This window comes from Diadema antillarum, unplaced genomic scaffold, assembly GCF_040938485.1.
Source record: "Diadema antillarum isolate AM-2024a unplaced genomic scaffold, OU_Dant_1.0 scf00000151, whole genome shotgun sequence".
Classification (NCBI taxonomy): Eukaryota; Metazoa; Echinodermata; class Echinoidea; order Diadematoida; family Diadematidae; genus Diadema; species Diadema antillarum.
In genome coordinates, this window is record NW_027271040.1 from 1,484,173 (window position 1) to 1,504,774 (window position 20,602).

The following is a 20,602-nucleotide window of genomic DNA, read 5'->3' on the forward strand; positions in this document are numbered from 1 at the left end:
AACAATACATAAGTACATACAACAAAGTAATCATTTCTAATTCAATGGGCTCTCACCTCCAGAGTACAAAACTTGTGGGGAGTGCATGTGCCCTAGACATTATGCATACAATGCAGTAACACATGAAATTACGATAGATGAATACAAAGCAGAGGTAAGGGACTGGGACAAGGACATGGACGAGGCAAAAGACAGAAATACACTTTGACATTGGCGGGGACATGAACATAAACTTGATCCATGACAATAACAAGATCAGAGACATGAGACATAACATGCCATGAACACCATCATGACCTATTAAACATAGCTGCATCTCAAGTCAAATACCCAAATCCTAACCCAGCATTTACATGCACCTACAGACTGTACAGGACTCAATACCACATTATCCTCAAACTTGGTTTACTCATTAAACCATTCATATTTATCTCTAAAACTATCAACGCTACACCTGACTGGTGTTTAATGCTTTTCCTCACACCTCATCATTAAGAAATGAAATAAATATTTAAAATCATAAATGGGTATGTCTTTGAACACTTTTTTAAAACTTCAATCTTTCAAATTCAAATCTCAGATTTACATAGAAATGTGACCCGCTACAACAAAAGGATCCTAAAGACGCTGGCGGGTGAGCCGAGAAAATCGAGTTTGAAGTCAGATTACTAAAATCTGTCAAAACGTTCAGATTTCTGTTTTACATAATTTTGTAGTCTAATGTATCTTCTATCATCTGCCGAAATTGCGAAGCTAAATGATTAAAGGAAAGGCCTGAAAATAGCATTTTTCTGGGCCATGCTTGGCTCGCCCGTCAGTGACTTTAGGATCCTTTTGTTGTAGCGGGTCACAAATATGTTCTTTTTGTTTTCAGCAAATGCCAGATTCCCAGCTTTGCCCTTTGACCCCAAACATTTTTGACCCGACATCACCAGGTCTATGGGAAATCAGTCAATTTCTCTTTTGTTTGGTTTTGTATTGTACTGTCACAAATAGAAACTTGTAGATTGGGTGATCTGACATTTTTATTTCATTTTTTTTTGGGGGGGGGGGGGGAGGGGGCGAGAGGAAAGGAAAGGAAAAGTAGTAACTTGAAATAACCCAATAATGTAGCAAAAAAGAGAGAAAGAAACATGCGCAATTTTATGGTATGCCATGTTATATACAGAAAGCATGATCTTAAAGATTTCTGGGATACCAGACAGATGCATTATGAGACTGCCATATTAAGTCTGAACCCTGATTGAATGCCCTATAGCTTATCCAGCAGCATAAGAGTTGTGCACACTGGGGATTTTGGGCAAAGCTATTCCAAAGCCATACGGTATCTAACATGATGGAACAGCAAGCACTGGTTTGTGGACTCCAAACAGTGCTGCAGGTTTGTGCACATACATTGTAGGAGATGGGTATTAAACGCCAGTTAAGTGCTTGAAACAAAGCATAACGTTGACATTTAAAAGGCAGTGAGAGTAAAAGACAATAAAAAGCTGACCAAGGAAACTTTAGTCATTTGTATACAAGAAAATGAAAGGAAACTACCAGCAGAGAGAGAGAAAAAAAAATGACGAAGGGTTTTACAGAAAAAGTGATACCATGCAGCAAAGACAGATTTCAAAAGAAAGAAAAGACTCACACTTTTTGTGAGGTAACACTTATCTTTGAACACTTTGAAAAATTTTTATTTGCAACAATTTTAGAATGTCATTGTGTACATCTTTTTAGGTGATCCGAGTATTTTATATTCAGATTTCTACTGTAAATGCTGAAGATTTGCGGAACATTAATTGTCGCGTATGTCACGCTTCTTCTCGCTAGTACAAATTCAAGAACCTGCAAATATGTCCTGGAGCCGCTAAGCACAAAAAATAAATCACTTTAAGAAAATACTGATGTCTGTGGTACGTCAAATTAAGGGAGGAGGTGGATTACAGATGGAGAGACTGCACTATTAACTAAAAGCCAGCACTATGAATAATATCTCTCAATATAACTTGATGTCTTTGAGCATTTGGGTGATCAATACAGGATATTTATTCTTATGATGACAAGACAAAAACTTTGCAGCCTGTATGATGAAGACTAATGATTGATGCAAACTCTATTGTTGTAATGTTAGGAATGTGAAAATAAGTAGCACTAGTCTTTCCTCTTTTTGTTTGTTTTTTTTCCCCTAAAAAAACCTTCTGAGAACTGTTTCAAGAATCTCTACAGGGCCTGCACAAGCTCACAGAGGCAGCTATGGTACATTGTACAGGTCTTCATATATACACAGAATATGAAGCCTTGTGACTTTGTTCCTATCAAAAGCAGAAATTCTTTGCAACAGTAGCTTTTGAATCTATATGGGCTACCTGTAGCCTGTGTGACATACAATTGTAATTGGGCATGTGGTAGAAAAATTTCATGAGATCGAAGCCCAGCACATTTTAGTAACATTTAGATGGCGATTAAATTGTGAGACAAAATAGGGCATGGTCACCTTGACATCAATCAACAGAAGTTTGTATTGTTTGTTTTTGTTTGTTTGTTCATTTTCCATAAAAGATGGCTGGATAGCTCACATTCAGCTGCACCAGCTGGTCTTCCAGTTGGATGTACAGGCGGGACCACTTCACTGGGTTATGCAGCCTGCTCTTTGCGATGAATGAATGAAGCAGAATTGTTAAATGTAATGAATGAAGCAGAATCTTTTACATGCTTGAGTTGTGACTACCTCACACACAGGACCTCCATTTTATGCCCTATCCGAGGAACAGAGTATTTTGTCTCTTACTACAGTAGAGGGGACTATATGATTACACACAACACTGCTCAGTTAGACTTGGGAATCGAACCTGGGTCATTTGGATCTGATGGAGGCAGATGCACTACCAACTGAGCCAACTTGCCACCTAGCTAATATTGCTGCTTTGACTCAAGTCACATCTATACTTGGGCTTGGTTTCCTTTAAAACCTATTGAGGACAGACTGATTTTTTTTGCTACAACATGCATTTCCCCTAGACCCTTGCTCGAATATACTCGGGACTCGCCCTCAATGGGTTAAACTGCAGCTGAGGAACTTATCGTCGCTGGGGCGACAAGACCTCGTATCTCCAAAATGTCAAATGTTCAGGAGAGCCAAAAAACATGGCGGTCAAAGCACTATAGCGAATGGGATAGCCTTCCCTTTGACAAGTCGTGTTGGCTTCATTTTTCGGGTATGACAGTTAGGATTTGGACAGGACATCCCTTAACCAATTACTTGACCATGAATCCAAAAAAGTCATTTTCACAAAAATTTCAGATACAACGTCTTGTCATCCCAGCGACGTTATATCCTTTAAGTTCTCCATGTAATCTAGAACATGGGGTGGATCTCTAATGCCCTTGGATTATCAAACACCTACTGAATCATGAGGACTTGATGTCATCACCTATATCATTAAATATTGAATAAAACACTTATTTACCTATTCCACTCAGCATAGTTACAAGTTGATCAATATGATGGGATCCTGAAACCACTCAGTTCAGTCACTATACTCCCTCCCCCCCCCCCTACTAACACATGTGTAGGTCTGCACTATTAAACACCCCATGCTTTGAATAAATGATAAGTTCTCCATAATTTGGTTGATTGAAAAAGCACACATGGGTAGTCATGTCACAATTCCTTTGCTCATATTGTATGAACCTACATTGTATTTAAGCAACTTTTGCATGCCCTTTAAAATGCAAATGTCCCTTGATTTTTTTCAGTCGCTTTTGCTATGTCAGGCATGAAACATTGTCATCACACCACTTTTTTTTTTTTTGGGGGGGGGGGGCTGTTTTATGTTTTTCAACAACAAAAAAGGGTTACTTTGATTGTTTATGCAGTAAATAACAGAAACAACTGCAGGAAATGCGGAATTACAGATGCTAGTAAATAAATACTTAAAATAATTAGGGCATGTATCCACCTCCTTCCCCCGGTATTAAGTTGGCCAATGCGAATGCAGCTATCAAAACAATGAACTCATAGTTAGGTTTTACCTTTGTGAGAACTAGTGAAATACTTTATCTAAATATTTCAAGTAAATTGACATTGATCTTCATGCAAATGCTTGTATGCATGAAGTGAAAGTTATGCAATGCACTGGTCTTCACGATATACATTATCATCCATTGTGTAGCTTGTTACCTATTGAACTACTGTCTTCAAAAGTCCTATCAAAAGTCATATCCAATTATATTAAAGCATTGTGCAAAAGTAACTCGTAGTTGGGAGCTACAGTTGTAATCTGCCTAGCATCGATGCGATCTATCGTCAATGATAGCATGACCATAAGAACATGGCTTACATTTACAGCATAATGGCAGATTTATGACATTATCACAACTTTTTTCTTCTTTTAGGGAAATTTGAGAAATTGTACACATAAAAAACAAAAATTGAATAAAAATTGAGCTGCCTACCTGTGCAAACATTTGTTAATTAAAAGCATTCATTTCATGCTGTTCCATATAACCCTATAAAAGCATTAATGGTAAGACCATAGTATCTCATAAACCATCCTCCAAGCCAAAATCAAAGTTACACTTTAATTTATCTGTAACATATTTAATCATTAGACAATATTATGCTGTCTAATGCTGCCCATTTTCTTTTTTTCCCTTCTCTTTCAAGACTGTCGTTTCTTCAAGCAATGCTTATTTGACGACAGTCTTCTGCATTCACACTCCCTATATATGTGCCACAATTCAGTCAGATCATTTGAACCACTTTATCACGAGTGGTTCCCAATTGAAGTGTTCTCTTATTCTTTTCTTTAATCTTTACATGTATATCTCAGTTCTTTATTTGGATGTACACACTGTATGTTCTATTGTCTTGCAAACAAAAAGACATGACTGTATTTCATTTGTAACATATATTCGATAGAGAAAATTCCTAATAAATTCATTTGAATTGAATTGAAAAAAAATTTCTGTACCTTTAATGGAAGGCTAGCCAGACATCTGAATTCATACATACTGATGATCCTACCCTGCAAGTTCTCAACTCAACCTTGAATGTATGATAATGTGATGAGGGAAGAATGTATCATGAGTGGGTTACAATTAGAGGCTTTACTTCGCTAAAAGCTTCCAATCGAATGGCTACTGTCATGTCTCGTATTCATTATCTTTAGATTGCTTCAATCAAATGTGTTTAACATGTGGCCAGGTTCCCTCTTCATTAATGACTTCTGCTCAGCTGCATACATAGAGAATGTTTCATCGCAGAAATGGGACACACCCTGAGGGAAATACAACCAAACTCTCATTAAGCTAGCGTGGAGGAGTCTGGGAATAATTACAATGTATTTCATCCACGTAGCTTTGCCGATTGAGGCCAGTTTTCTTCCGAGATGCGATCCATACTGATTAGCATTAGCTGAGAGAGCTTGCTTATTATCTTGGCAAAAGAGAAGTGAGAGAAGGACTTGGAGTTTTATCAGTATTCATCACAGTTGGTGACAACTTTAATACAAACAGCCATCTTATTCCCAGGTGCACAAGCCAACTGATTATGAGCATTTACATACAATTGTACACCACTTACATGTTACTCTTCATTTCTGCACTGATAATACAAACTGGTAGCAAAAAAAAAAAAAAAGAGAGTATGGAGGTTTACACTTTCACTTCACTTCCTTTCATTAATTTCATTTTCATTTTCAACAAAGAATGTCAGTGTGAAAACACTTATCATTCCTTTGCCATTATGTACAAGTATCAAATTTTGTATGTGTGTGCATAAAATAAAAGAAATCAGAATGAATAATTAATGATACTGTTGGCAACAAAGGACTAAGCCATCTGACTCAGAAGTATTTGATTTGCACAAAGAGCAGGGTTTCTGATTGCAATGGCATGGTATTAACTGATAGCTAGCTACATTTCAAATGGTGATACAAACATTGTATTGCTGAATTTTTCCTTTGGCACGAGCCTGTTAAACATTAACCTTGTGAACATTAATCATTGAACAAACCCTCCACTTTACAAAGAGTTGACAGGAATAGAATAACTTATAATAAACGATAAAATAACATACAGCAATCGAAATGTTATTCTCGCAGATGTCTGCAGTTCTCTTGAGCTATAGACTCTGGCAAGTTCACATCAGGTCTGGATTTCACACTCTTAAAACTCTAATTGCACTATGAACAAAATAATGAACACTTATCCTTATGCATGGGCTATACATGCACGAGCACTCATATTATTATTGTGTGATATCACACGCATTCAACCCTCATTGTGCTTTCTTCGCCGATAAACACAGATGTCTTTACCTCATCAATGAATCATCATCTTTTTTCATCCGGCACACTTGTAGTTAAGTTTTCACCTTTTTTTCTTCTTCCTGTGAGGTGCCCACGTTGTACAAGCATAGTCTTTTGAGTGGGTACCTCCACTTTTTTTGGCAGAATGTATAAATATGTCTGTATGAAAAATGCCTAAATTTGTAATGATTATTGACAAATGTTATCCTTTGCTATCTATGTATCATTCCTTCAAACGTATGTCGAATCTATATTTTTTTGTACATTCTGTTGAAAGAAGTGAAAATAAAACCTTTGAATTGAATTGAATTGAATTGAATTGAATTGAATTGAATTGAATAGAGATTACCTCATCCTAATTGTGTCACTATGCCATGGCCTTCCTGTAGGACTGAGGCAAACTGCTATTACACCTAAATGGACTTAATTGCCACAAACTAAAATACAACTACATCAACTTGTGGTAGATTATTGAATGCTGAAGAACAGGTGTGGCAAGTCTAGCCAAGTGCCTGAGCACATTATATAGATGATGACTGGCGATGGCGGGGGAGGGAACGTACCGAATGTTCCACCCGAAGGTTTGAAATGCTATTGAAGGGGGTTATAAGTCCCAAGACGAAGTCGATAGACTTATAGCCTTCCGAAATAGTATTTTAAACCCTGAGGGTGGAACGTTTGGTACATGTTCCCGACAACAAAAGTCATCATCTGTTATATTATATGGGTTAGTCAAATCACACTTTCGTACGCATTACAATAATTGGTCAGCTGCTTTTTCACATTGTACATATGGAATAGGCAAATTTATCCTATCGACTGCGAGAAAAATGTGATCGTTCAATCGTTTGGTATTGTTTGTCATTTGTTATGTGAAAATGTTTTCCCATGGGAGAACATTACAAAAATGTTTTCCCATGGGAGAACATTACAAATATGTTCTGCCCATCGGCGAACATAACCAATGTGCCTCCATCATGTGACTGTGTTTAGCCATTCACTAACCGGTATTTGAGTAACTCATTTAATATAAAGGATTAAGCAAGCCTGTGTGAATAAGTTTCCCTGACTAGGTAAGAGTGCTTGTGCGAGTGCATTTATGTCAACCTTTGCATAGAACGTGTACAATTGGTAGTAAAGTACATAGGCCCTACTGGGAATATACAGTCATTAAATTTTTTGAAGAAAAATTATACAAGTGGTCTTTAAAGGAATCATTTGAATTCATAACACCCTAAAATGGTAAGGAGACAAGGTTTTTGATAATGTTGAGAACCAAAGGAGGATTCTAGAAGTGATCACATCTTCCTTGCAAACATTGTAAAACCTTTGAGCTTTATCTCAGATAAAACCATGTCTTTTGGGTGCATTTGCCTACATATTTTGAGTGCATTTGCCTACATCAAACAATTTGCCTAGATGTCAAACAAGAACACTTTCTGGATACTTGAAATGAAGTAGATTGTGTTGCCTTTAGCATTACAAAATAAAAGGGGGAAAAAAGAGTAAAAACTGTCAGGTTATAACCTATCCTACTGCCTTGCATCATTCAGAGGGGTGCCTGGCCTGTGTTATTAACTTACGCCTCAACAAAACTCTGCTAAATTGGGTTAAAGAATTTATGAAACAACGAACGGTCTTGACAGGATCATGGTAAGTGAACGAGAAGTGCAAAAGGTTCCCTGGCACAATTTTGACAAAATGCATTACATGCACAGCTGGATTTGAGATGCACTGTGTACATTACATATGATGGCTTGAAACAAGACTAAATAGCCAATGGCAACTTCCAGTACTTTTTATTCAGATCCATTTGCAGGATTTATGTTTCTCATCCTTAGCAAAGCATTGAACAGTATGTTGAACCCAAATATGAAGCACCATTTTTGTTTTTGAAAAGCAGGGAGGCAGAGTATTTACTACTTGCAAATTGCTAGTGTAATGCAGATATGTACAGTCCCTGTATCAACCATCTACAAAAAAGCCACTCATACTGAAAAGGGTACTCACTGCTAGATGAAATTTTAAAGGTAAGTTCTGAGGATTTGATGCAATCAAATGGTAAGTTAAATTAAGCTTAAATTAAAAATAATCTAGGACAAAATGTATGTGGCCATTCATATTGTTTCCCTCTAGACATTTTAACATTATCATCTAACCTTTGACCCCATGGCCCAAATCTTTCCTCACAGAATCTATATAGTGCAGTAATTCATGTTTATGCATTGTACCTAAGTAAATTGTTTTAAAAACAGAGTGATATTCAAGGTATGGAGAAAAAATAGTATGATTGCAGTATCTAATAGTGGATTTTTGAATTTCTACCTGAACTTCGACCCTTAACCTTTGATCCCATGACTCCCCAAATTCTCAAGAGAATCACTGTTAGGCAGTACATGCATCCAGTTTAGTGAAGATAACATGAGCCAATTCCAAGATATAGAGAAAAGGTTAAATTTTCACTTGACCTTTGACCTTTGACCCTGTGGCCAAAAACCTTTCCCAAAAGAATCTTTACCTGAGATATGCTAAGTTTTATGAAAATACTTTCAGGGATTACAGAGATATGGGGGGGGGGGGGGGGGGGGGGTAGTGATATGTTAAGAATTTGACCTTGACTTTTGACCTTAGACATTGAGCACATGCACCCAAAAGTTGATGGGCAAAAGTTTGTCCACTCATAAATACAACCAATTTTCATTTAAATACCTTAAGTTACAGTGTCCCAACAAAATCAATTATGGACAGAAGGGCCGATGCATGGAAAGCTGAATGGATGGACGACCTGAAAACATAATGCCTCCAGTCCAATGACACTTTGTGGAGGAGGCATAACAAAAAAGGAGAAAAGAAATTTCCATCAGCATCTAATTATCTTTGCAATATTCTTTCATTTGCTACTCACATATTATATTCGTCAATATTTGTTGACTCTCTGTTTCAACATTATGTGAACGTGGGGCATTCCCTGCTTCAAATTAAATTTCTTATGACATGGACCTTCCACAAAAGAGGAGAAGAATGACAAAATGAAGAGGAAGAGGATGAGAACAAGAAAGAGACAGAGCCAAACACCCTGTCTTACACGACAGGCTTAACAAAGGGATGTTAAGTCACTGTTAAAGGGATGGTGTAGTTTTGGTTGAGATGGGAATTCATGTTTAAACTTTCTGTGGGAAAATTTGGAAGCACTTATACAAAATATTAAAGAGCAAACAAATCTAAGAGGAATTAAAAGTTTACTTGATGTAAATCGGTTTGGAAATTGCAGAGATATATCCCAAAACAAACAGGTCCTAATAAGAGGTAGGGCCCACCTTTTATTAGGAACACTTTGTTTTACTTTGTTTTGGATATCCCAACCATTTAAAAACAAATTTTCATCAAATAAACTTTGAATTCTCTTAGATTTGTACACTCTATTCATACAAGAGGCTTCTAATTATCTCAGAGAAAGTTTAAACTTGAATACCTATCTCAACCAAAACTATACCATCAATTTGAATATATTCTGGATACCTAGTCAACATACCAAATCACCATACAAAGTCATACAAAATATCTGTGCATTCATCCGTGAATATTAGACAGAAAGAAAGAAAGAAGGTGAAAAATTGAGTACTGATAATGTGATCCAGGCAGTATTCAAACTATAAGATGCAGGCAATATTCAAACTATAAGGTGGAGGCAATATTCAAACTATAAAGGTGCAGGCAATATTCAAACTATAAAGATGCATGCAATATTCAAACTATAAGGCGCAGGCAGAAAGAGTGAGAAGGTGCAATCTCCCCTTATTCTCTCTCCATCAAGCCCGATATACCTCAATCCCTACAGCTCTAATCAAACCATTCATCCGTGATATTAGTACAGGTCCGATTTAACACGCTGCCCAGGAACCAGCCAGCTGGGATCTCTGGTAAACTCATCGCGCTGGGAGAAAGGTCAAGAAAAAAAGGCTGAGAAAGGTGTTTCATTAAACTACTGGCATTTCTTCACATTTCAGATCACGGATGTATGCTTCACCCTGCAGTCATGACTATAAATATCCATGATCTCCCTTTGTGTTTAAAAAAAAAGGATTTGTGTATGGGTGTGTGCTGGTTTTGGTCCGTGTGTGTGTGTCTGTCTGTCTGTGGGTAAATGGATCTTTTTCAACACTTAATCTAGCAATGGATTTTTCCTGACTGCTATTTCAGAAGTATTCTTTAGGCATGACATTTTGTTTTGTTTTGTTTTGGCTTTTTTTTAAGCACAGTAGCAATGATACAAATCATTTTGGGAAGAACAATTATTGTTAGAAAGAAAAGTCTCCCTCCTCAATTTTCACTGCCAAATAATTGTTAATATTACATGACAACTCAACATTTTCTGCATATTAAGCAGAAGCATTGTTTTCATGCCAAACACTTGGCACTTATGATGCAATTCCTCTTTTGTCTCGGTTACCGGTTATTTTCCACCAGTTTTGTTTCCTGGATGAGTCTAAAAATGTAAAGAGGCTACATGTGCTAAAACTGATGTGTGACATGCTTTTTGATTATAAAGAAATTATCAATTCATCATGCACACTATGTAGCTCAATGGTTCCAGAGCAACAGACTTGCACAATATTCTACATTGTTTATATCCCAAGATTAATTGCTCCCCCCCCCCAAAAAAAGGGCAAATTTAATACAGCAAGTAAATAAAAGCTAAGACATTGGATTTTTAGCCCATTATCATTACAAGTATTCCGGCTTCTACAAAATTTAAAGCCAAAAATGGCAATAATGTATTAATATACACGTATGTTTCAAAAATTCAGGCAAGATTTCCTTCGATTTGGTGATGATAGATTGCAACGGAGTATGCTATACATGCAGCTGTACAGTTCCTGATTTTAGACATATTTGAACCATATATGAATATGATACTCATTTTTATCATGACTAATTCGTTCTAATGATCCACTCAATTCATGTGTTTAAATTTCCTAAGCATGTCTTACATCTCTTGTAAATGGATTCTGTACAATAGTCTTGTTTGTTGATTTTATACTCATTACTTGATTCAACCATAGATCTGACTTTTTTTTGCAAAGTCTTTGTCTTTCATGCAACTGTGTGTACAATTTACGTAGACTGTAGAGAATGCTAAGAGGAGTATACATGATGTCATGAACCACAAACATTCACCAGTGAGCGAATGAAAACGCAGCTTTCAGACACATGAATTCAATTTCCTCCTCAGACAAATTCACATCCTCCAGTGTCGATGAAGTTTTGTTGAATCATCATCCCGTCCTCCGACTACGAGAACATGCCGGCCTTGCATGGCCAAGTCCAAGTTCAGCAAAGCCTGATCAAGACACTCCAAGGGGGTAGCGATACAGTAATAGCACTGGCTCTCCGGAGCAGTGCACACCACAGGGGGAGCAAATAATTGGATGAACTGCCAGAACTAATGCACATCAACCTTTAACCACTTCAAAACTACACAGATGTTCTCCTTCTGAAGAACTGGCACAGGCGATTTCTCTCTGCAAAGATCACTGAATGCTCTGAATGTGCCCCACTGAATCCAGCTCAAACTTTCCACATAGCACACACTGCTTTTTCTAAGTACAGCGTACACATAAAGGCATCATGTACATGTACAACACCCTAGACCATTATTGCCTTTGAAACCATTTGCAGTCTACAATATGACTACCACGTTCACAATGCTTTCAAGCAGAGAGAACCTACAGGATCCCTTTGATAGAGACACACAGTACTGCAGAAGGATAATAGGGTCCAAAATTCAAAAGATGAACTACCCTTGACCCTTAATTTCTATGAAAGGTGTGTGCAATACACCGTATATATTTGTTTAGTGCACATCACAAACAAACTGAATATGAAATATGTGATATGTGTGTAATGAATATGATACTACATTGAGCATGTGAAGCCACCAAGTTCTAGTATGACAGGCTTTTCTGTTATGAGGTAAAAATTTTAGGAAACGTAATCGATAACTAGTAAAACATCTTACTTTTTCACCATATCATCATAGCATTGTGATATATTATATCTTCCATTTTAACCAGTAGCACATGAAATGATTTAACTAAAAATGAAATAAAAGAGCACAGTTAAGTACCTGGTTCTGTGGAGAAAAAAAAAGAAAAAGACAAAAAGTTCCAGAGCTTGTTTATACATCAACTTTTACATACCATTAGTTCAACAAATTTCCATATTTTGCTAAAAATGTTGACAAAAGTCAACTTTACCAAAAATTTCAGTCAGTGGTACAAGTCGATGCCATTTCTTTGTGTGAAATGAAATATGCTGAAAACAAAATATATATATTTATAATTCCAAAGAAAATGAAGACTGCACTTCATATCACCCCACCTGAACAAACTTAAACTGGCAGAAATTGTACAAGCGATGTACTTGTACCTCTATCGACATACTTGTGACTCAACAAAACAGAAAAGAACCAGAACTGAAAGTACAGAATATCCAGCTGAGACGGGGCAATAGCATTGCTGTAGTTTGCAAGCCGCTTTAATATGAAGCTGCATTATACTTCCTGTTACGAATACTCTGGTCATGCTTTTACCTTAATGAGTAGTGACAAGACAAACAGCCCTAGTTATCTCTGACAATACCAAAGAGGTGGATCACTTTTTCCTCAAATGAAATTTTGAGCTGACTGACATAATTTCTGAAGTTTCAGGGGCACAGCATTGTACTGTCCATCAATTGAGATAATAGTAGCTTCCCAAAGAAGTTCAATTCTTGAGCCAATTCATAGTCACAATTAGGGCTCCAATTTTTAGGCTGTGCAGTTGTTCTTGGAAAATAAATCTACTCAATCTTTCCCTCTTTTGCTAACATTTCAACTTAATTGGTAATTTGAGATTTATGCAAAATATACAATCTTGCACATATACAATCTTGCACATTAGTGGATTTATCTTCTGCCATTTGAGTGAAACCTTGTGAGACCAACAGGCATGTGTACTGTTTAGAAAAATCACTGTGCAATGGTTTTCACTGCAACAAATGCAGCCTCAGTACTTCCTTGTTACCGTAACATCCTATTCTTGGCAAGAATCTGCCTTTAACCTAATACTCTGTTTCCCTCAATCACAATCTTCAGGATTTTGACATCACTCGAATATGCAGTATCCAGTACCTTGTCAAATGTGAAAAGGAAGATCAGAATTTGATTAAATTGGCCCAGGTTCCTGTTCACAACATGAGGCTCTGCTTGCATCACACATACACTCAAATGCTTACATTCATAACTTCATATTCTTGGCATGAAAAGGATAACGTAATGCCACTATAAGTCTGTCCTGAGAATTTATATGGTAAAGGTAATACCATTCAATGTTCTTTTTCAGTTAAAATTGCCCTGGGACATACTTGTATTAGTAGCTCTACCAATTTTACATTTTGTATACTTACTGCAAATGACTTCCCTGTCCGAGGAAAATATAGAAAGTATGTCTGTATGAAATTAACTTGTTAAGTTTCCCTTTAATATAAAATTATATGTTACATCTTAGAACTTTAAAGGGATCGTACAGTTTTGGTTGAGACCTAATTTCATGTCAACATTTTTTTTTTTTTTTGGGGGGGGGGGTGAAATAATGAGAAACCTCTTACAAAATATGAAAGAGCAAGTAATTCTATGAGGAATTCAACATTTATTTGATGAAAATTGGTTTTGAAATGGCCGAGACATCAAAAAAAGAGCGAATCTAATAAAGTGTGGGGCCAACACTTTATCACGACTGCTTTGTTTTACTTTGTTTTTGGATGTTTAAGTTATTCCAAACCCGATTTTCATCAAATAAACTTTGAATTCCTCTTAAAATGGTATGCTCTGTACTATATCACTGTAAGTGTTTTCTTTGTATCTCGCCAAAAGTTAAAAGCCCAATTCTCATCTCCACCAATACTGTACCATCCCTATAACATAGTACAAATAGTTTTTATAGTATTGCAACACAGTATAACTAGGTCATGGCTATGGTTCAGAGGCATGCAACTTTACATCACTAGTTTCATGATCAGCTTTATCAACATTGAAGTACACCATACTCCTAATTAGCATAGCAACTACTATCATGCAATGGATGTTTCAGTTCTGGTTTCTGTCTATTCTTAAGATCCTTCAGTTACTTGCTTTAATTACACTTTATGGTGCTTATGTTACAGCTTAACGACTGATCTGCCTTCAGGTTCAATGACAGCTATATTTGAGGAAACCTTTCTTGCATTCTTTTATGCCGCATCACTTGTATCATGTGTTTCTGCATTGTGAGTAATGACCTTATCCATTAAAACTTTCTCCTGAATCTTTAACTCAAAAGCCCTCTTGCAATCAGTGACAACCAGATATAATACTGACTAATTGTTTTTTACATGATAGTAAGCATGCTTTAAAAAACTGACATTATATTTCATTTGTATATGTTCGAATAAGTATCTGCTTTTAATATTTTGCGTGTTATATTGTTCTTTTGTGTTACTGTTCAAAGTTCATTTTAATAATTATCACTAGATGTTAGTGTTGATTAACGTTAGTATTGATTATTTTTCTATAAAAATCAAAGGAACTATACCATTGACGCTTATAATATATTTCGAATGCTAATTGACTAATTGAATGATTTTTTACTGTTTACTTGGCCTCTGTTTAACTTATCCAATCTGATATTTCACATCTTTTGAGTCAACGTACGTTTCAACCAACATTACTTTTTTTTTGATGCCTCACCCGATATCCATTATTTTTTTTTATTTGTCTTTGTGAATGTATTTTGTATGTCTGTACGCATGTATGTTTTTTATTTTTAGTCGCTTTTATATTATATCATTGTTTATGTTTATTATACAGTTGCAATAGGGTGCACCTTACCCGACAAGCGTTTGCTTCTTTCAGGTGTCACCCAAATAAATCCTTGTAATATTTACCTTGTTTTATATCCGAAATAAATGTGAATTGAATTGAATTGAACTGAATTGATATACCTGAAGGGACTGCAAGTCGTTCTGTGCACCAGTTGTACATGCGAAACACACAACAGGAAGAGGTTTACTACAGCAATCAGAATTGAAATAGGTTTCAAGTTGAATGTTTTTCATTGTATTAATATTTCAGACTGTGTACTCTGGTTATTCATCTGCATCATGCCATTTGACACCTTTTTACCAGCAACCACATGGGGGGGGGGGGGGGGGGCACAAAAACAATCAGACATTTTGAAAAGAAAAAAAAATGGCTTGACAAGGCTAGAGAACTATTTATGATACCATGACTGAAAACTGATACATAAAGGCTCAATGGCTGACACTAAAAGTGATGAAGGCAGATAGTGCACAAATGCAGGAAATTGTAGAACTATTTTAAAAAGGTTTTCTGTCCAAAACGACAACTCGATCATATGCAGCAAGATGGACATCATTTCATCTCACACTAAAACTTGAGCCATTACCACAATAACACTTGTTTTGCTGACATTCTTCTTTTGACAGAATTTCCTCCCCTCTCCCTCTCTCTACTCTTTACACTCTTTTTCTACATAAGTTAAAGCAAATGTTCAATTAAATATTGTTTGTCAATTATCAGTATACATGATATTAAACTGTCGTGTGTTCTACAAAACAGTCTGCCTATAAACCATGCTAAATAATTAACAATTTAAGGAATTAATAGTGAACAAGAGCTTGTATTATGCTTGTATATAAAATCTAAATGATTATCAACCTCAGATTAGGGTTCGAGTTATTTACCTCTAGAAAGTTCTATGTAAACTTATCAATAATGATTCAGAGTTCTGGTAGAATTATTCCCATTCTTGCCAGGGGGAAGGGGCACATACATACAGTTTTTTAAGGTCTTTAAAAAAGATCATAACAAAATCCAAGACTCTTCCACTGGAGATTCTTTCTGTCAAAGTAGGAAGAACTAATTAGTAATACCTTTGACCCCCCCCCCCCCCAAAAAAAAAAACAACAAACAAACAAACAAACAAAAAGCAAAACCTTGCAAGGCCCCTGTCCCTGCTGTACACAACACCAAGTCATAACAACTTTTTGCACGCTTTTGACCATGAATAGATATTAAATCTATTTCAAATGTTTCCTGCACACAACTTACTCTTTTTTTAACATTTTATTGCATATTTTATATTGCCTATTGATGGGAGGAAGTCTTGTACAAGTTCAAGAGACAAGAGAAAATCAAGAGTAGGAGATGGTCTAGTCTAGGTCACTAGGAGTCAAGACTATGAACTCTTTTAGATAGGACTGTTTCACACTCTTAACAATAGGGTCTACATGGCTTGACTCAACTCCCTCAAGTTTGCCACTGTGGTAAAACCAAGGAAAAGTCAAGGTCTATAGAATCTAGAATCAAGATTCTCTATAACAGAGTCTATCATGCGTGATACCTCCTCAAAGTCCTTGGGTGAAACATTGACAAATGGTGTTCTACACAACTTGCCGACATCAATAGAAGCAGAGCGGGAGAAGTTGCAATCGATTTATACAAATGTAACGTTATTAGACGCAGAGTCTACTAAAATCAAGATTCTAGTTCTGCATTCAGTCCAGCAGCACCTTGAGTCGTGTTGAAACCTTGCCCTTGGCGAAGTCGGAGCGACAAGCGGGGAACGAATCGCTTTCGTTTCCAGCGCATAAACAACGCAATTTACAGTAATGTTACAGCGAACCCATGCAAAGGTCGAGACCTCCACGATCCCGAAAAATGTGGTGTGCAAAACATTCGTTTGTCGCCACCAAGGTTTCTGTGATTTCTGAGTGAAAGAGCACCTGGACTTGGTCGATCTTTTTTGGAGTTTATCTGGATCTTTTCATGAAATAGCTATCGCGTCTAGCTCAGTTATCGAAAGATCAGTCTTAACAAGTCGTAACGTCAGAAGGATTTCACGTAGGGGCCTAGATCTAAACAATGGACATCTGCAGGTCTGTAATTTGTAGAATATCGGAACAGCACGACAAACGGAAAATTAGTATCTAGGGCCTAGGCCTATACTAACACTTGACAAATTTAGTAGAAGTCTCTTGTCTTATAGAAAAAGGTCTCAGTTGCAACAATGAACTTGAAACTTACCGTCCGGAGACAACCTTCCATTGCGTTGAACAAACTACTTCAAATCGAGTAAAGTTTTAATCATCAACACTAATGCCATAGTATCTCGGTTTCTCTATTCTCTATTATGTCCAACAGCTGACAGTTCCATTTCAAAACAATATAATTTTTTTTTCGTTTGATAAATGAAGCATCGATACACTCTACCGCCGCAGACAACGACGTCCAACATGTTAGGGACACACAGTTGACGGAGGAGAAGGGTATTCAACTTCCATGGCGCTGCTATGCAATGATGAAGTGGTCGACTATCAGTGCAGTGAAGATACGGTGTGCGCATGCAGACAGAAGTGTTCGTTCCTTGGTTCAGCCCCAAGACACAACAGTCTAAACACTCAGGGGGGTGTTTCACAAAGATTTAAGTTTGACTTAACTCATGCGTAAATCCCCAAACCCTGCGTAAATCCCTAAGTCCTGCGTAAATTTACGCAGGACTTTGAATCCTGTTTCACAAAGCTTAAGTCATGCGTAAGTCCCACCAAGTCCTGCGTAACTCTACGCATGGCCTGAAGCCATGCGTAAAGTCAGACTTAAATTCCAAAATGGGAAGTTCAAAAGCATATTCAACTCCTAATATTCATTAATTTCTTCCACTTTATCTTATCCTGAGTGAGATGGCAGTATTTTTAACAAACTAGAGAATCACTAGTTTCGTAGAGGGTCTACTCCTACACTATTCACTGAACAATGGTCCAAATTAAAAATAGTCATAAAAATAGATCCCTACCTATAAATGTACTGATAGTTTGAACTGTTAAGTTAAACCAAAATTTTAGCTCATAAAGAGCTATATAATCTACATGTATCTGGACTTTGGAAATTAATTATATTTCTACCAATCCTTTCTTGCCTGTGTTATCTTCTTAGCTGCTTACCCATGAATATTAATGCATGCCTATCCATTATAAATATCATGCATTTACAACAAATTAGAAAGACCTAACAAATTAGTTAGACCTATACTTGTAAGAAATATTATACCTCTTGTGTACAGGACGGGGCTGTGTCTATCTGTACTAACTGGTTAGACCGATAAATTTGTCTCTTGTTCGGTAGCCTAATTGTATCTGTACAGTCTGTAATACGGTCGACTGCATTAGCGACCGTATAAATACAGTTAACAAGAGGCTACCCGACAAGAGGCAGATTTATTGGTCTACCTCTACACATGACTGCCAATGAAATTAGCCAAGATTCCATTTCTACGGTACCAGTTACATCTTAATGAATGCTTTTTTTTTATCCTGGAAGCAAAAAAACAAAACAAAATAAGACATAACAACCCCCAGCATTTTGTGTCAGTTAGAGGAAACGATTAGCCAATAGACAGTCACCTCTGCCTCGCATCAAAGGCTACAGTAACGCGGCATACACGGAAAACGTTAGAGGTCTAGTGGTTTCTATGCCTAATCTTGATTGATGCAGTTCTCAAACACATTCCAAAATCCGAAAACGCATAAATTCATCAATTACTTCCCAATTCAACTCGGGGGCCCAGCAATTAGACTTTAAAATTTGACCAATTGATAGCCAGTAGCCATGATTTATTATGGTTCTAACTAACCTTATACATGCAGTCTAGGGCAATCATGCACTTTGTTTTCTTCAAAATCATGAAGATGTGGCACTGTGCCCCTATCTTGATTAATAACACAGTGCACAGACTCTACACTAACTGTTAGGCATAGCCATGTTTAATTGATAGTCATACTAGAAACTAATACTAGAACTGATAAGAGTTGATATGTAGACATAACTATACACAGCCCAGTTATTCGCACAGTGTATTAACAGCGTCTGGTCGGGCTAATATAGACATTGTCTAATGACATGATATTAGTAATGAGCAGACTCTACAAATTACAATACAAGTACCAGTACAACACACACAGAGTTCATAATATTCAGTCCCTTCCTAACCTCAATGAATCATCTCTTGCTCAAATTACATAATTTCAAGGACCTACCTAATGACTAACAGATTAAGCTACACTCACTTCTGTAGTTACGACCAACCCTAGCTAGTTGGAAAAGAAAACTTCTCTTCGTGTGCAACAAGAAGCTAGCCAGAATCCTCTTCTACCAAGGTCCACAGTTACCAATTGTGCAATGTGAATGGTTGTACAGAATGCAGAGATCATATCAGAGCCAGCTAGCTGCTGCGAGCTGCGCGAGCAACCCCATTCATCCTAACTTTCACACAGTCCAATATAAACATGTGGGACTGGATTAAAGAGGCCTCATGCACAAAACATCTCTTATATCAAAATAATCATCAAACGAGCGGCTATTCATGTACAAAAGAGAAATAATATGAGTCAGTAAATGAGCACTGTGAATAACGAATGATACAGTAATGTCATATGAATCGTAGTTGCAGAAAATCAAAGCAATTTCCCTTCCAGAAATTACTCAAAAATCATCAGCAGACAACAAATGGCTAATTTGCATATTTTTGGCTCGTACATTATTATTCAAATCGAATAAGTCAGTCTTAGCCTAAGATTGACTTTGTGAAACAGACTTAAAAAGTCGCACTTAGACTAAGATTGACTAGCGCTAAGTCTGACTTACTAAGTGCGACCTTTGTGAAACAGGCCCCAGGGCTGGTACAGCTCCTATTACTCTAGAAGAGTGCGCAAGTCTGCGACACAACATCAGCGGATAAACGGATAGCGATGTAACCTTGTGAACGCATCACACGCCCACCAGATGGGTATTTCCCACTTTCTCCGGAGTCAGCCAATAACAAATCACTCAACACCGCCCCCAAATCCAAGAACTATGATTCCCGGTACAAAACGCATGATGCGAGCATACGTGAGTTTCCCCCATTCGAGCTCAAACCATATCATTCATTCATCTTTTCACTCCGCAGATGGTATCAAAGTTGTGCAGAGTTAGCAAAGCACGGGAGCATTTGGCACACAGAGTGTCACCATTGATTTGTTAGAGGGTATTTTCGATGCATTCGCCCCAGAGCAAACAATTGGGGTCCAAAGGTATGGATAAAATCAATACTATTTCCGCGTTGTTCGCCTGGCCCAGCGAGAGCTAGGCATGCGGAGTAACTCGAGGACAATATTCAACCCACACTACTATTACACTTTGCAGCTGCAAAAAAAAAAAAAGTTCCTCCTGT

The 20,602-nt window shown here is 37.1% G+C and overlaps 1 protein-coding gene across 1 annotated transcript in view; it reads right to left on the minus strand.

Annotated features, from left to right (window-relative positions):
- LOC139721909 (uncharacterized) overlaps positions 1–17,795 on the minus strand; it is a 30,297-nt gene extending 12,502 nt beyond the window's left edge. Inside the window, exon 1 of the mRNA XM_071633234.1 lies at positions 17,422–17,795. Within this exon, the coding sequence (XP_071489335.1) occupies positions 17,422–17,442 (21 nt within the window). The 5' untranslated portion in view covers positions 17,443–17,795. The remainder of the gene's footprint in view (positions 1–17,421) is intronic.
- Between the last annotated feature and the right edge of the window lie 2,807 nt (positions 17,796–20,602).